Source organism: Leptonotus elevatus, chromosome 7 (genome assembly GCF_054856555.1).
Source record: "Leptonotus elevatus isolate MCC_2025b chromosome 7, RoL_Lele_1.0, whole genome shotgun sequence".
Lineage (NCBI taxonomy): Eukaryota > Metazoa > Chordata > Actinopteri > Syngnathiformes > Syngnathidae > Leptonotus > Leptonotus elevatus.
The window spans coordinates 22,386,596-22,402,703 of NC_141245.1; the positions used below are offsets into that span (position 1 = coordinate 22,386,596).

The 16,108-nt window shown below is 42.7% G+C and overlaps 1 protein-coding gene across 4 annotated transcripts in view; it reads right to left on the bottom strand.

Moving 5' to 3' along the window:
- Positions 1 to 16,108, bottom strand: part of nectin1b (nectin cell adhesion molecule 1b) — a 204,088-nt gene that overhangs the window by 28,324 nt on the left and 159,656 nt on the right. For 3 of the 4 annotated variants that reach the window (XM_086081314.1, XM_086081313.1, XM_086081316.1), the window contains 2 exons: positions 13,417 to 13,564; positions 9,724 to 9,794 (listed from right to left, as the gene is read on the bottom strand). In XM_086081314.1, coding sequence (XP_085937440.1) covers positions 9,724 to 9,794; positions 13,417 to 13,564 — 219 coding nt within the window. The remainder of the gene's footprint in view (positions 1 to 9,723; positions 9,795 to 13,416; positions 13,565 to 16,108) is intronic. The other variant, XM_086081315.1, reaches the window with a different exon arrangement.

Here is a 16,108-nt window from a genome sequence, read left to right on the forward strand (position 1 = left end):
TAGAGGGTGGGTGCAATATTCTGAGAAAAAAAAAATGAAAGCAATTGGTCCGTGACACCTTTTGTCCATTCTAAAGTCATACTTCCATCGACATACAGAAAAATCTCACAGGTACTCGATAGAATTGTTGACATCTTAACACCCCACAGTGTTGCCGTAAGTATTTGCCACATAACGACTCACACTTTGGTCAGTTTGCATCAAGGGGTTTTAGGCTAAGAGAAAAAAAAAAAAAAAAAAAAAAAAAAAGGGGTTTTAGGCTCAGTTCGGACCACCACGGCGCGGGTAAATCCTACATCGACTACATGCCGTACACCATCACTGGCCAGGATTCACATCAGTCATGACAGACAATGTGAGGAATTGGTCAGCTACACCACTCACAGAGGTTGCCGCGCCTTTACCGGGTCCATGCGGCACTATCGTCAGCCCCTCAGCGAGGTGGCAAAAGCCCCCCCCCCCCCCCCCCTCTGCTCTTGCAGCACTCTGGAAAAAAAAATAAAATATGCGAGGCATCCATTTTCTCTATTGACGAACAAGGAGCTGCAGGAGCTCGCAGAGGTGAGTCGGAAAAGCTCATTAGACATTAGACGACATTGTAATCTCGCTCACTTGATGCAGACAAACACAAAAGCTTTGACAGCAGCCTTGGGAGAAAAAAAAAAAAAATCTCATTTCCAGCCACCGTCAACGCAGCGTGACATCAAACCGCAGCGAGTGAGCGAGAGGAGCTGCCGAACGTCTCCTGCACTGACCTACATGTCGCTTCTTTTCAATAACATCACCCAACATTTGACACTTTTTAACATCCGCCTCTATGTTGGGATGAATTGCAAGGGTACACACACACACACACACACACACACACACACACACACACACACACACACACACACACACACACACACACACACACACACACACACACACACACACACACACACACACACACACGTTTTGCAGCGAGATCTATTCTTCAAACCTGCGGGGCCCTCTCATGATGACATTTCATTGGCGGCGGCGGCTCAGGGGGAGCCATCATGTTTCATGGCGAGCGCGCACACATGCACATCACCCCCCCCCCCCCCCCAACCCCCCCCAGGCGTCCTCTTTTCTGATCGTTGCGTTTGCACCTTCTTTTTCTCCTCGGCCATCATCATCATCAGATGTCAAAATTGAGAGAATTCAGAGGAAAGAGGCATTGCGGTGAGATGAACCCGTGTGTGTGTCTGTGTGTAGTCCACAAGCACAACAGAAAGTGATAGTCAGGAAAAATAAAAGTGAAATGTTTTTTGTTTTTTTTAAAGACTCTTTGCCTTTTAGAAATTATTCTTTCAAATACTGGCTTGTATTGGATCCCATTCGACTATAAGGTCAGCCTGGCGGCTAAGTGGTTAGCACGTCTACTTCACAGACTTGAGGTCCCGGGTTCGGGTAACCATACTGCTTGGTGGATTTCCAGTGTACGGTTTTTAGTACATTTAGACTGAAGGCGGCTGCGATACTTAGCGTGCTTGTGTGTATTTTCCACATGTACTCCAGCCTCCTCCCACATTCCAAAAAACTCCAGACAGGTTTGGTTAATTCACTCTAAATTGTCTGTGAAGGCTTGTTGTTTATGTGCCTGTGATAAACAGGCGACCAGTCGAAGGTGTACCCAGCCATGGTGTACACAGGATCGATTGATTAAACCCGTCGCTATCAAAATCTGCCGGCTAACACGATTCAATAGCAGAAGCTGCGATGTTACTTCCGGTATCAAGCTGATGATGATTTAGCCTAAAATGGCGACCGCTTTACAGTTTAATTCTTATTTCACACAAAGTAGTATTGTTCAGAGTACAGTCGTACTTCTTGCTCTAAAAATGTGGGGGTTTAGTTCCCCTTAACATTATCGGTGTTAACGATGATCTCCTTTTTTGCTCCTGTAATATTTGTCGTGTCTAGCTTTGAGCCATTTTGGGGTTTTTTTTCTATCTCTGCAATCAAATATATCAAAGCAGCGTTATTAATATCCAAAAGGATTATGATGAGGTTCAGGTAGAGGTTAATACGTATGCCAAATATTCGAAAACAAGCAGCCTGGGCGAGACGCTTTTTTTTTTTGCTCTCTCACAGTTGAACAGCTGCCGTCTGCTAACGACCTCAACGTCGCTCTGCACACGTGCGGTGACGACACGGGCTTGTTTCGGCAAACCTGGGCAAAGAGTGGGAACAAACTCACGGGAGAATATAATAACCCATGTTGTTGGATTAAAAAGTCATCAGTTTCAATTTGTACGCCTCCGCGCCAACCAAAGGCTTCAAAGCGGCAGCTGTCGGCGTCACTCGGGGGAACGTTTGCCTCGCAGCTGCCTAAAGGACGTCCCGTCCTGGGAAGTTGGGGTACAGTAGGAGTCAATAGACCCTTTTATGCTGCCTGTACAAGCTGGCATTTTTCCACGGCACTGTTTTGTAAAAATGACACCGGCGGGGAATAGGGGGGGGGGGGGGGGCGAACCGACAATTTTCCACCCTTGGAGGTACAAACAAAGATGTACAGAGGCAGCTAGCGTGTAAAGATATAACGGATAGCAAGTGCAAATTTAGCTAAGGTATTGCTACACATTGTTTTGATAAAAATAAAAGTGTGATGACTACATCTGAACATTGTTTTTGTGTCAAGTTTAAAAACAGGCATTTGATATAGTTGACAGTAAAATTGTTTTACGTTTGTTCTTAAGTACATTTTAATCTGTACTTTTAAACGTCTCCGTCAGCAAAGGAGTTCAATCAGCACTTCTACTTTTACCGGAGGCTTTCTCTTTACAGTTGTGGAAAAAAAAGTATGTGTACTTCTACGTAAGATCACAGCGTACTTGCCACCTCGGGATATGTGACAACTTTCTGCCCTGTCGTGCGCTGCCACTGATGTCTTTTCCCTTTTATCCGATTGCAGGATGCCGTGTCACTGTGTGAATGTGCACATAATTGCTTTCCAAGATACCACACCAAGCTTCTCACAATAGGGTTGAGGTCAGGGGAGGTTGGTGGCCCCACCCACCAGCCTTTTCTCTCCCAGTATGCCCATAGCAGTTACAGCTTCAATGGTGAAGATGTCAACTGCGGAAACCTGGGTGGCTTCTTCTTTTTATACAAAAGGTAGGAAATGGTCCGTTAGAAGCTCCACGTATTTTGCAGGGGACGTCTTGACATCTTCAGGGGCCGGTGTTGCAATTTTGGATGATCTCCGTGCAATACAGGCTAACGTTTGTGCCTACGGGTGCATTTTAACTAGAAATTCATGGTCGTTTATGAATCTCACATTTTTTAGGTACCATAAAACAATTGGCTTCCCATAATGAGGTCTGCTCAAATGCAAATGTAACTGGGGGGGGGGGGGGGGGGGATACAACTGTTGGAATCTGAAGTGTACATTATCCAAGTCCAAAAAAAAAGAAAGTACTGTGTACTCTGAAGCAGGGACCCTTTTACACAGTGGAGAAATGTTTTCATGGACCTCGTCATAATACTGACATCAATTAAAAGGGAAGTCAACCCAGACATTTTCTTTCCAATCATATGTTGTATGTATCCATCTTAAGGAGCAGCCATTTCTTCTTGCTGCAGACTGAAAATGACATCAGAGTTGCTCAGGGCTAAGATAACGACCAATCACGGCTCAGGTTCAGAAAACAGTTGAGATGTGAATGATCATGGGAAAAAAAAAACATGTGGATTTCACTGCTTAATTCATATTCCACAAATCCAAAATTAATTGAAATGCTGCGTTACATATTATTGGAAATAATTTTGGGGGGTTTGTGTTTATGTGTAACCCTAAATGTCATAGGAATTAAACCATTTTTGAGGAAACAATGATAGATAGTTCAATGTGAGCTATATTTTCTCAAGAAAAAAACCCGTTTTGTTCCAGGATGAAAAGTTGCCATCTTAACTTTTTTTCCAAGATAAAGTCACGATGTTAAGAAATTAGTCAACATTTAACAAGGGATGAAAGTCATATTTAAAAAAAAAAAGAAAAAAAGAAGAAGGTGAATTTCAAATATAAAACTTTATTCTTGTAATGTTACACCTTTTATTTTGGGAAAAGATTATTTCATTGCCTAAAAAAATAGGACTATTACGTTGAAAAACTATACTTCTCTTTTGTGTTCTAAAAGAAAAACAAACCTATTTATGCTGTGATGTCAGATTTATGTATCAAACGTTGTAATTCCAAGAGCTTTAAATTAGCCAAAAAATGAGGCTAAGATAAACCATCACCCAAATAGTAGTTATGTACTTTTTTTTTCAATCATATTATTCTAAATAATTTTTCAGACCCCCGGTGTTCCAGTGACCCCATTTTGAGAACCTCTGCCTTAAACCTACAATTTCACATCAATATTAAAATAATAAAAATCTACACGCATACTTTTTGAATAATCGTTCTTTTGGGCGTCAAATATTTCAGCAATTGTGTCGTCTTTGCAACCAACTTCGACAAAGCTAACCAAGCTAACTGCTCCGCGTGCAGCGTGTCACGTCGTCGCAGTCCGTTGTCATTCCCGAACTTCCGTACCCCAGCTGTGCCATGATGCAGTAATGAGGGTGGCGGCCATTTGGGGGGCAACCGACACTAATGCGAGCTGACAAGCGCCACACGCCCGTGGCCAGTAGGATGCGTCGGGCGGGGAGGGGGGGGGAGCGCGAGAGCTCCGTCCAGGTTTGCACTCAGGCGTCCACCTTAAGGATCTCTTGCCCACCACGCTCGGCTGGACACCAAAGCTCAGGGCAGCTTAAGGGGAGATTTAAGGGGGATAGCGAGGGGAAAACATTGCTAATCCCTGAACTGAGAGGAGTAATCTGGGCGGGAGATTTACGGGCCAGGACCTACAATGCACTCTCGCAAAGAGGAGGCCCTCTCTTGACCATCATTTATGACCCCGCAGGAGCAATTTTCAGCCAATAAGGCTGAAGCCTCTTGGGATCACAATGCCGCTGTTTGACTAGTCGGGAACAACTCGGCCGAACACTGGCGCTGACCCTCGCTGCTCTCATTGATTTCTGCTGATCACAATCTTATTTGGCAATTTAAATGCTAATGATACTTTTAATTGCGGTCGGGCGATGAAAGCGATGTGATCTTCGGAAGGCAATTACTTTCTCGCTTTGTCTCGCAAACGGCTATGAGGGTGAAAAAAAAAAAACACAAGAATGCAACAAATGCCTTTTGTTCTTGGACAAGTTTATCAAAAAAATAATTCTGGTCGTGGCGCAGAACACTTAACTTATTATACACAACCGATTTACATCCAGACCTCAGGCATTGATAGATTACACATACACTGCTATGACAAGATGATAACACCGCATGTACAGCATTTCACATTCAAGCACCAGGTTCGGACCAATTAACAACAACAGTGACACTTTGGTAGACAGCTTCAAGCGACTGCAGGTCAGAATTGCAAAGGTTTCATACAAGAACTTATGCCATTCGCACCTGGTGTTAGCACGCGCGTGTGAGCTTGCACCTGCGGCGACACACGTCGCCTTCGCAGGGAATCAAACTCCAGCTGTGTTCAATAACCTCGTTGGCGTAACGTGGATATGGGAACATATCGGAAGATTTAACAATCATGCAACCTGTTCTCACAAGAACTCAGCAGGATTTTATACAAGGTGACATTGTAATTAGCAGGACATGTCAATATTTGGAGTGTTGAGGAACAGATTTTCATCTTTTTTTCTTTTTTTTTTATAACCTATGGCGGCGTATTAAGGCCATGTATAAAAAAAATTCTCCCCAGAGGATGTGTAATATTCAGAGACAAAAAAATATTTGTGACTTTATAAAGTGGCAAATCTGCGAGAAAAAAACGTATTTATTTATGACAAATACACGTAGCGTAGCTTTAATCTAATGTGAGGATTCGTTGGTGGTGAATGGCACACTGGAGACGGATTCGTTCTTTATTTAGACTTTACTCGTCATGCACGGCAGCTAGAGCAACAACACTTCCTGATCCCCTATCAGCTGACTAACACGAACCAATCAGAAGCCAGCATACTTTTTGTAAATGACGAGGTGAATGACGAAGAGCAGCAGATTCGACACATCAATTTAGCTACTTGTACAAAAAAAAATACCGAAATGTATGAATGTGGAAATAATAATTCTGGAAACATAAATGTTCAAGGAAATATACATTTTAACAAATTAACTTAAATGCTTGATCCTCAGGGTGTGGACCGTCGCAAAGCGAGGCGTCGTTGGCGCTGGCCGTACAATCTACTCATTTGAAAACCCTACCGAAAAATATTGGCACAAACATCCGAATAGTACGTTACGTCTATTTCTCGTACGTTTTTTGCTCACAAATCTGGCACTTAAATAAAGTCGCAAATTTACGAGTTTTTTCTCACAAATTTAACACCCTCTAAAAATATATATATATTTACTGTATACATGGCCCTAATACGCCGTCGTACATTTCCTTCGAAAAAAAGTTGAAGAAAAATTGATAAATCTGGTTTAAGTTATATGTCTATGTACAGGAGGCACCAAATGCTTCAAAGGTACTAACTAAATTGTGGACAATGTTTGATTAGACTTTTGCTGCATGTTTTTGCTCTGCTGATTGACTCATAAATAAAGATGACATGACTTAAAGGGGAAGTCAACTCCCCCCAAAATTCTTGACAATAATATGTTCTATGCAGCTCCACTAGTCTAAATATGATATTCTGGTTAATATTGTGTTAGTGGAATACGAGTTATGCAGCAAAAAAATTTTTTTTATCAATTTTGCCACTTGGTGTTGACTGAAGATGACATCAATGTTGCGCAGGTCTCAGGTAACAACCAATCACAGCTCAGCTTCACAAACCAGACAAACAACAAAATGGCCGCCCCCTGAGATGGATAAAAGCGGCTGGATTTTGCTGCATAACTCATGTATGTAATTGATTAAAAAATAATAATAATCAGAATGTCATGTTTAGACTAGTGAGGTCACAAATGTTTATGGTTAACTTCCTCTTTAGTTACTTCAAATGACAGAGGTCTCGTTTTTGCTTGAGATTTGTTATTATTATGGGATGCGGGAGTAGAAATGCATGCACACTTGAATTCCGCTCCTAAATCAAATCTGTAAGCCATTTATTTTTAAGGGTACTGTTGTAAAATGACTTTGAAATGCATATAAAGTGTTTTGGGATAATCATTTGGTGTATATTTAAATTTTGAACTAATTAATATAGGCAACTATCAACATTTTTGGGGTGGCATCATTTATTGGCGGTCTACTAAATTCCTGTGAGAACATCTCAATCAATGTGGGCGGTGGATAACACGAGCAGTCCATAGTTTACGTGCATGTCGACACCAGGTGTGAACGCCTCCTTGAAAGCACTTTTGCATTATTCAACATTGACATTTATTTTCCAAAAATCCTCTTTCCCGCTCAAGTCAAGTGTCCTTTCAGTCCCAGCTGTGGAAACCCGTTGACGACGTCCAGCGTCAACAGGGTTTTTCCCGCGCCGCGTGGGGAAGCTAGCAGAGACGGCAGTGTCAAAGTGATTTATCCCGGCGAACGTCCGCAACTGTGTCAATGTCAGCAACGCGAGTGAGCAAATTCATTTCGCAAGGGGGTGCGCCGCTGTTGCGCTTACAATTGCGGACGCATTTTCAGGCGGGGGGGGGGGGGGGGTCATAAATCACGCCGGGGGTGAGCAAGAGCGATGAACACATTCTTCCCAGACTATCGCTTTTGACAAACGCCCGTCTGTTTTGATAATCATTAGACGCTCGGCCCGCTAAACGGCGGCGTGATTTATTAGCCTTGACCGACGGCGGGTCCCGCCGTGCGCCGCTTGCAATGGGGCAAACACAATCAGCCATGTTGGTTTCGAGGGTGTAAAAGTCTCTCCTGTATCCCGGCGTCTATACAAATCAGTGGTGGGTATTTACTACCTAAATTCTAATATTTGTTCCGTGAAATTGTATGAATTTATTCTCAACAGTCAATTGACTTCCTTTTCTAGCATTTCTCTTGGTTGCTCTCTTGGAGTCCTGTATGTTATACAGACGTTAGATAATTTTAGAGATAGACCGTTTTTTTCAGAGCCGATAATTAGTAGTCAAGGACAAACCGATATTTGGAGCCGATATTCATTTTCTTAAAGGGAAAATATTGGCATGAAAATTAGAAAAAGAATACAAACTGCAGCTCTTGATTTTTTTTTTTTTTAAGAACATGTTTATTGAACAACGTTAAATATTGGAGCTAAAAAAAAAAATTGTAGTTTTTTTCAATCTTTGTTTTAAAAATCTAACAAAAAGTTCAGGGATCTCCCAGGGGCGGTCGCATGTTTTCAAAAGTAAAAAAAATAAACTTAATATCTCTCTATAAGTCATCCAAATTTACAAAATATCTGAAGTACTGTATTCAAATTGTACTTATCTTTGTTTTAATTTCAAACAAAAACAGAAGGTGCAGGGCCAGCAGCATCTCTGAAAATTGAAATAATTAGTTCTCTGAAGTTAACACTTTTTTTTAAATGGATCTATTATCGGGCGTATGAGTCTTCAAAATGGCAGATGCCAATATTTGTGAAAATGCTGAATAACGGCGCCAATAATCGTCTATCTCTAGATAATTTGTCCAATCAATTTTAGTTGTTAGTGAAGTCGAGGCTCCTTTTAAATCTTGCTAGCAGTTTTAACACTGCAAACTCCCCCTTCTCATACATTTGATAATCAACATCTCTGGCGAGTATCATTTATTCTTCTTCATTTGAAAGTTTTTGTCATGTTATTAGATGAATATTGATTGTGAACCGCTCCAGATAATGTACTTGACACAGTTGCGGCTGTTCTACTGCAGTATTGATGGTGTCTATAATTGCGACGACGTGATAGCGGTGCTATTAATCCATAGATTAAGTCGGGTAAATCCCCACTGAAGGCCCAGATACCAAATGCACGGTCCGCCACTGACAAAACTAAGAACCTGCAACATTCACTTGATTAAACATCACTTCATCTTCAGACACCGAACAAAAGTGGACACTTAAAGCTCTAAGTCACATTTTGACGACAGCGCATGCACAGTTACACACCACGGACACGACTCTTGTCATGCATGGGCGACAACAATCATGCACGGCGACTGGTTGTGGGGGGGGGGGGATCGGCGAGGGTGGTGTTTGTCGGGGGATGGGGGGGGGGGGGGGGGTTGGCTGGTGTTTTGGATTGGCAGACAAAAGGAGAGGAGGTTGCACTACTCTTAACAAATGACTTTATCGGAGAGATTGGGCTCATGGGAAGATAACAGCAGCCAAATCCTCTATCAGATCACGGATGATTTTCCCCTGATTAGCAATTTGATTTGATATGTTTGCCAGTAGTCAGCCCGAGCTCGCCCAATCAGATAAACGCGGAGCTTGATAGTCCCTCTTAAGGCTTTTAATGGAGTCTGATTTATCGAAGTTTATCAAATGAGACAGATTTACTTGAACAAAGTTTGACATCAAACGTGCGGCGCCGCTTTTCTTTCTTTCTTTTTTTTTTTTTTTTTTAAGACTAGGCGGCCCGCTTTTGTTTTGTTTTTTTCTCTCACAGCGGCGTGCTCAAGTACGTCACTTGCAGGCCACCGTTGGAGGCGGGCAAGAGAATAGAGGATCCGGGGGGACAGGGCTCGGCGGGGGACAGACTGGGGTCAGGTGCCTCTACTTTCCTTGTGGCGGACTCTGGCTTCTCCGCAGCCTGTGTCACGCAACTGTCTGTTACAGCCGCAACGGCGATGCTGAGGGAGGCGAGAGCGGGAGGGAGACAGACAGACAGACAGACAGACAGGCAGCAGTTACTTCCACGTCACAGTGAGAGAAAGACAGATTAGCAGAGGGTGGGGAGTGGGAGACAGAAAGTAGTAGTGGAGGTGGTGGTGGTGCAGTTGCTTTACACTCAGTTTTTCCCAAACTTTTTTTAACCAAGGTACATAATTTGATTTTTGTGAATTTTCTCATAATATAACACCAAATTCCTTCGCTGCTGTGGACGTTTTTATTCGTCAACTGGAATCCAACCGTTAAGTTAAGTAGGTTTTTCAATGGATGGGCGCGGAAGAGAAATTCACATTTGTCAACCACTGCAATGACAAAAAGTTCCTTGCAGATGTTGCACGGTAAATTCTGTAGAGTACATTTGACTTTATTTAGAGAGGGACCAAGTAGACTCAGTTTTAGAGTAGGCTAAGATTTACACTAGGAAGAGATTAAAATAAAAAATTGAAGAAAATACAAAAAAAAGTCACTCAAGGGTTGAGCAACGAACTCACCACCTTGAGCTTGGGAGCCTAGCCTGCCACACTACCACCTGAGCTATGCCCCTCCTACTGTTTGCTTATCTCCAAGGCCCAAATACATCGATTTTGGTCTCTTGGAGTTAGGAAGATTCCATGGAATCATGAAATCAGCAGCAGCTGACACGAGCGATATACTAACATCCAGCAGGAGCTGCGTGGAGCAGGGAGTAGATCGGCTATCTCCCAAGCTGAAGGTCAGGAGTTCGTTCCTCCACCCTTGAGTCACTTTTATTTTTTCCAATTCTTTATTTTACTCTTTTCCAAGTGTAAATATTTCTCTAAAATTTTGTCTATTTAGTCCTATTTAGTCAAATTTACTGTGTGGTGTTGCATTGTTTTAGATTTGAGATCAGCACAGATTTTGAGTAGAAGATTTAAAAAAATGGGTGGTGAATCTCGTCGAATATGAGAAAAATGCCAACATGTTGAGAGTCGGACAAAATTAGGCACATCACACTAGTTCTGTCATTATTGAATATTTTTAGAATCGATGAATCTACCAATTAGTCAATCGATGAATCTGATTTATTAAAATTTTGCATTTAAGTGTACTACAAAAGCATTTTCTCCCTGATTACTGTTTATTAGCCAGTGATTGGTGTATATTTCGTACTTCGTATTGATATAGTGATTTAAAAAAAGGGGGTATTGATGTTGTGCTATGTTACCGGTTCGCTCATTGTGTTCCAAAGTAAAAAACAGAGGTTTGCAAATGTCTTATTTTGATTAAACACAGAAGGTAGTAAGTCTTCTTTCATGAAGGACTACAGAAATCAGTGAACAAATACTGGTGATATCCTGAAATCAGAGGATTTGGATAATCGATAATCGGCCCGGACGATAATCGGTCCATCCCTAGCAAGTTGTGCAAAAAGTACTGAAATGTTGAACAGTCAGGCATTGAAAAGTTGAGAGAAAGTCAAATGAAGTTCACTTGCAAAGGTTATACTGCATTTTAGGTTCATCTTGAAATCTCGCCCGCTAGCCGAATAGCCATTCTGTTTTGTGAATAGTGTACGTGCGCTCATTTTGTTCAAATTCCCAGAAAGGCCGACCCCTGCGCATAAGGGTGACATTTTCCGCCAGGATTGCTCTTCGCATCTTTTTTTTCGAGAGAGCGTGGCGGTAACCTCGGCAACCGAGCAAGGAGCTATCTGCCAAGACCAGGTGTCTGCGACTGGGGCAATTAGCGGGATGCGACGTGAGCTCTCACGTTTTTGGACCGCGTGGCTTTTTGTGATTCTCCCCGCAACAAACAGATGGCTTTCTTTTTCCCCCCCCCTCCACTTCCACAAACACATTTAGAATTATTTCAGTTTGGTGACTTGTTTTCTCTCAGCTGCATCCCTGTTACCTCGGCTGTGCAGCAGCTGGCCACGTAGAGGAGTTTATGAACCTCACTTTGTAAAAAGGCAGATTAGCTGATAAAGTTTAAAAGCAAGCTGGCCGTCTTAAAAAGTCTTACACTGGAACATTAACAATAAATAGCAAATGGATCCACCCGTTGCCTTTTTAAAGACCCGTTTGCATAGGAAAACAATTTTCCGCAACATTAGATCGATCTTTGTCAAGGCGGCATCTTTAATGCAGGGCTTAACGAAGTCACATTTATAAGACTTTTACAGCCACTTTGATCAAATAAAAGCGCTTGTATTCATTTAACTCTCCTGCTATATTACACATTTTTAAGCGATCGTTTATGGATTACAAGTATACAAGCGAGTTGTGTGCCTTCGGTGTAGTACCACGTTGCGCCAAAACAAGAAAAATTGTAATGTTCATTCTTCACAACCGAGCAGAGACATATCTGCCGGTGTAAGTATGGTTTTATGCCGTCGGTTTGTTTCTGTGTGTTTTTTGAACTTTTATAATTATTCATTAATAGCACATAGGGCTGCACAATTGTGGTCAAAATGACCAGCACGATCATAATTCCCAATTATTCATCATATTAAGGAAAACATCTATATTTTTACTGCACTACCATCACTACCTTTACTACACAGTACATTCTGTAGAGTAAATTTGATTCTATTTATTTTTGACAATTTGGAGTGGGGCCAAAATAGACTCAGTTTTAGAGTAGACCAATAGTACACACTTGGAAGAGAGTCAAAATAAAGAACTGAAATTTTTTAATAAAAGTCACTCAAGGGTTGAGGAACGAACTCCAGCTTGGGAGACTGTCACACTACCACCTGAGCTATGCCCCTCCCTACTGCTTGCTTATCTCCAACAGGAGACCAAAAACATTGTCTTTGGTCTCTTGGAGTTAGGAAGATTCCAGCTGACATGAGTGATATACTAACACAGAGCAGGAGCTTTTTTTTTAAGGGAGTCATGTACCCTTCCGTAATGCAGTTTTCAGCTCTGCAACAGTGTTTCTCAACCTTTATTGAGCCGATGCAAATATTTTATGTTACATGTTGATGAGAAAGATCTCACGGCACGCCACCAAACACATGTCACAAAAATTTTAGATATTGAAATAATCTCAATTTACTCAGAAATGTACCAGGCATCTTTTAGTTGAACACACAAAGCTATTATTGTATCCCATGGACGGTAAACAGGTTGATAACACAGGTTAATTGTGCTTCCTGCCATCTGGTGGAAGAGCATTTTATTGTTCATCTGTCACTAAACCTCTCTGACATAAATAGATAAACAAAGATACATTATTTGTGGGAAACAAATGATCGTTTTCAAAGCAATTAAACGAAATTGGATAATTTCCCACGGCACCCCCAATATCACAGAAGCGCCGAATACCTCCTCGCTCACTTCCATCCCGCAAAATCCCCAAATAATATTAAAAAGCCACTTCCAAGTGTTCCTCCGTTTTATCTGCCGTCAGACTGACTAACCGCATGCTTCTCAGGATGAATGGGAGGGAGGCGGCGGCCTCTTTGCACTATTAACTCCTAGCGAATGGTGTTTTTGTGCCTTTTCAAAGCCCTGGTCTCCCCCGGCGGGACGACATGAGTTCACCATCTAATCTCCCGCCTACCCCCCCCCCCTGCCCGACAACACTCCTTTTTGGCAAAAGGCTCTCGCTACTCACAGGTCATTATCTGTCTCCGTGCGGGTCTTCTGCTGGCGCCGGTGGACCATGACCACGGTGACGGCCACACCGACGATGAGGCCGATGGCCACGATGCCTCCGAGGATCCCGATAACGCCGCCCGGGGGGCCCCGCGCCATCGGTTTCTCTGCGCGGGCGGGAAAGGAGAAAAACAGTGTCAGCGTGCGGCCAAGGCAAACAAACTGATGCTGAGCCAGCGCGGATTACAGCATGGCGGCGGAGGAAGACGGCGACGTGTGGCAGGATTCATTTTTGCAGTGGACGCGTGAAAAAACAGTCCAAAAAATACCCAGTAGCGGTTGTTTATCGACAAATCGTCTATGTAGTCATAAAAAAAAAAAAAAGAAAAGACATGCAGTTGAAAAGGGTTACGGGGGATGTGAGGGAAAAACAACCTTATTGGCAGAAACATGAAACTTAAAGTCAGGTTTTTGGACTCAGACAAGCGATAGTCTACAAATGTGAAACAAGCTGCACATCGTGTTGCTGTCTCAGTCTGATCGAAGGCGGGGCCTTTCCCTCAAAGAGGGAATCAAATGCTTGACTAACGTAGTGAAACTTTCAAAAAAAATAGGAAACCCACTTTAAACATACATACATACATGTTTTAGGGATAGACCGATTATCCACCTGCAAATGAATATCGGTTTGAAATATCAGTTATCAGCCTCCTTGACGACTCATAATCGGTATCGGCCCTGGAAAAAACCAGATCGGTCTACAACTAATATGTTTAACAGAAAAGTCTGGACAGGGATTCGTAACAAAAAATACAGCCAGATGTCACTGAAAAAAAAGCACTGTGCAAAAATGACAGTGGATCCAAACAATTACGTACTGATGTACTGCAACAGAATAACTGCAACCCTGTATCTGATTTTGAGGGTCTACACACACAAGACACTATAATGAATCTTGGGGGGGGGGGGGGACACATATTATATAGACAAACAACTATTCCCATTCAAATTCACGCAAGGGGGAGTGTCGTGGTGCACGTTGCGGCTCATTATGCAAGTAGCGCATTGAGGCCTCCCTGATTTTATGTTTTTTGGATTTGTTGGGGTCTGGATGTTTCTTGAGCTGGGGAGGAGTTCTGGTGGGGGGGTGTCTGGTCGGTGCTGGATTTCACCTTCCTTGGTTTTCTTTGGTCCCCTCGGGTCTCCTGGTGTTCGGTTTAGGTGAACGGTATGAGATTTTTTCTAATAGGTTTTCTGGTGAGCTAACAAATACACGCACGCACGCACGCGCGCACATACATACACATAAAAAAAATAAATAATAATAATAATAATAATTATGCAAGTAGCGCAGTTTGGTTCCTGGCCACTGCCCAAGCACGCAGCTACTGGAACTCTCTGGCAAGGATAAATGAGAAGGTTGCACCAGGAAGGGGATCCAGCGATTAAAAAGTTAAAAACAAGGCAGGGTTTCTCCTACATATAAGATCTGGTAGGCTGCCTTTAGCTCTAAGACATCTGAAATTTGAACTGTTATTGAACTGAAATTGTTATGCAGGTGGTGCTGCATAAGAAACAGCTGGAAGTCGCGCCGAAAATCGTCAAAGAAGAGAACGAACAAGAAGAAGAAGATGATGATGATGATTTTCTTTTCCTACTGCAAAAGCTGTATGACGATTTTATGGATTTTCAAACAGGGTATCGTAACTTCTGTAACCAAACACAGCAGAAAAATACAAAGTTGATGTCGATAAAGTGACCTTAAAATCACTGTCAGGAATAGAAAAAAAAAAGAAGATAACACTTTAAGTTACAAAAAAAATGGTTAATGGTTGTGCTTTTCACTTTTTGGGGAGAGCCAAGTTCAACTTTTGTTATATTTTATTTCATATCAAACAAGGTTGTTATCCTCTATTTCAGTATAACACGTATACTGTAAGAATAAGACAATATTTAAAGAACAACAAAATGCTAAACGCATCACATCTGGATGATACCAGACTGTCCTCAATTTAAGCATGGAGAAACCCCTGCGTGACGCGTTCACAAGAACTCTTGAACTGTAATATGTCGTAGCTAAAATGACAATTTACAGCTGTGACTGAAACGTTCACGGCCATCTGTTTTCTTTGGTATCGGTGAGGATCCCTGATGCTCCGCAACCCGCGCTGATGCGTTCGACCGCATGTCGAGGCTGTCGGCGTGAGAGTGCTCACCGGGGACCAATCGAAGGCGGAGGGCGGCGAATTCTCGCCGTCTCCACTCTGAAAGGGAGAGCCGCCCTCGTGATGACTCCATTATTATGTGGCCATCCCTCCCCGTCGTGACGAGACCAGGCCTCGCTCGCCTGTTGCCTTGATTCACTGGCCGTAATGACGCACCCTTGGCCGACTATCTCTTGTACGAGCACATGATAGCGTGACAACGAGTCCTAGGACGCAACAATGGCTGCCTTAGAGTGTTACTCGACGCACAATTTACACCATTTTGAGCTCGTTCTGATCTTCCCACCCACCTGATTGCAGTGACCCCCCCGCCTGGCCCGCGGTTCTCTGTTCACATGGTTTCGTGCCGATTACAGGATTCAATGTTTGTGGTGGAGACTTAGGTAACGTAATCCCTGTGAAAATACTGTCGAGAGCAAAGGAGAGCACTTCGAAAAGTTAACTGCAGCGGAGGCTAATGTTAGCTGCTCTTCTCTCGCCAAATTT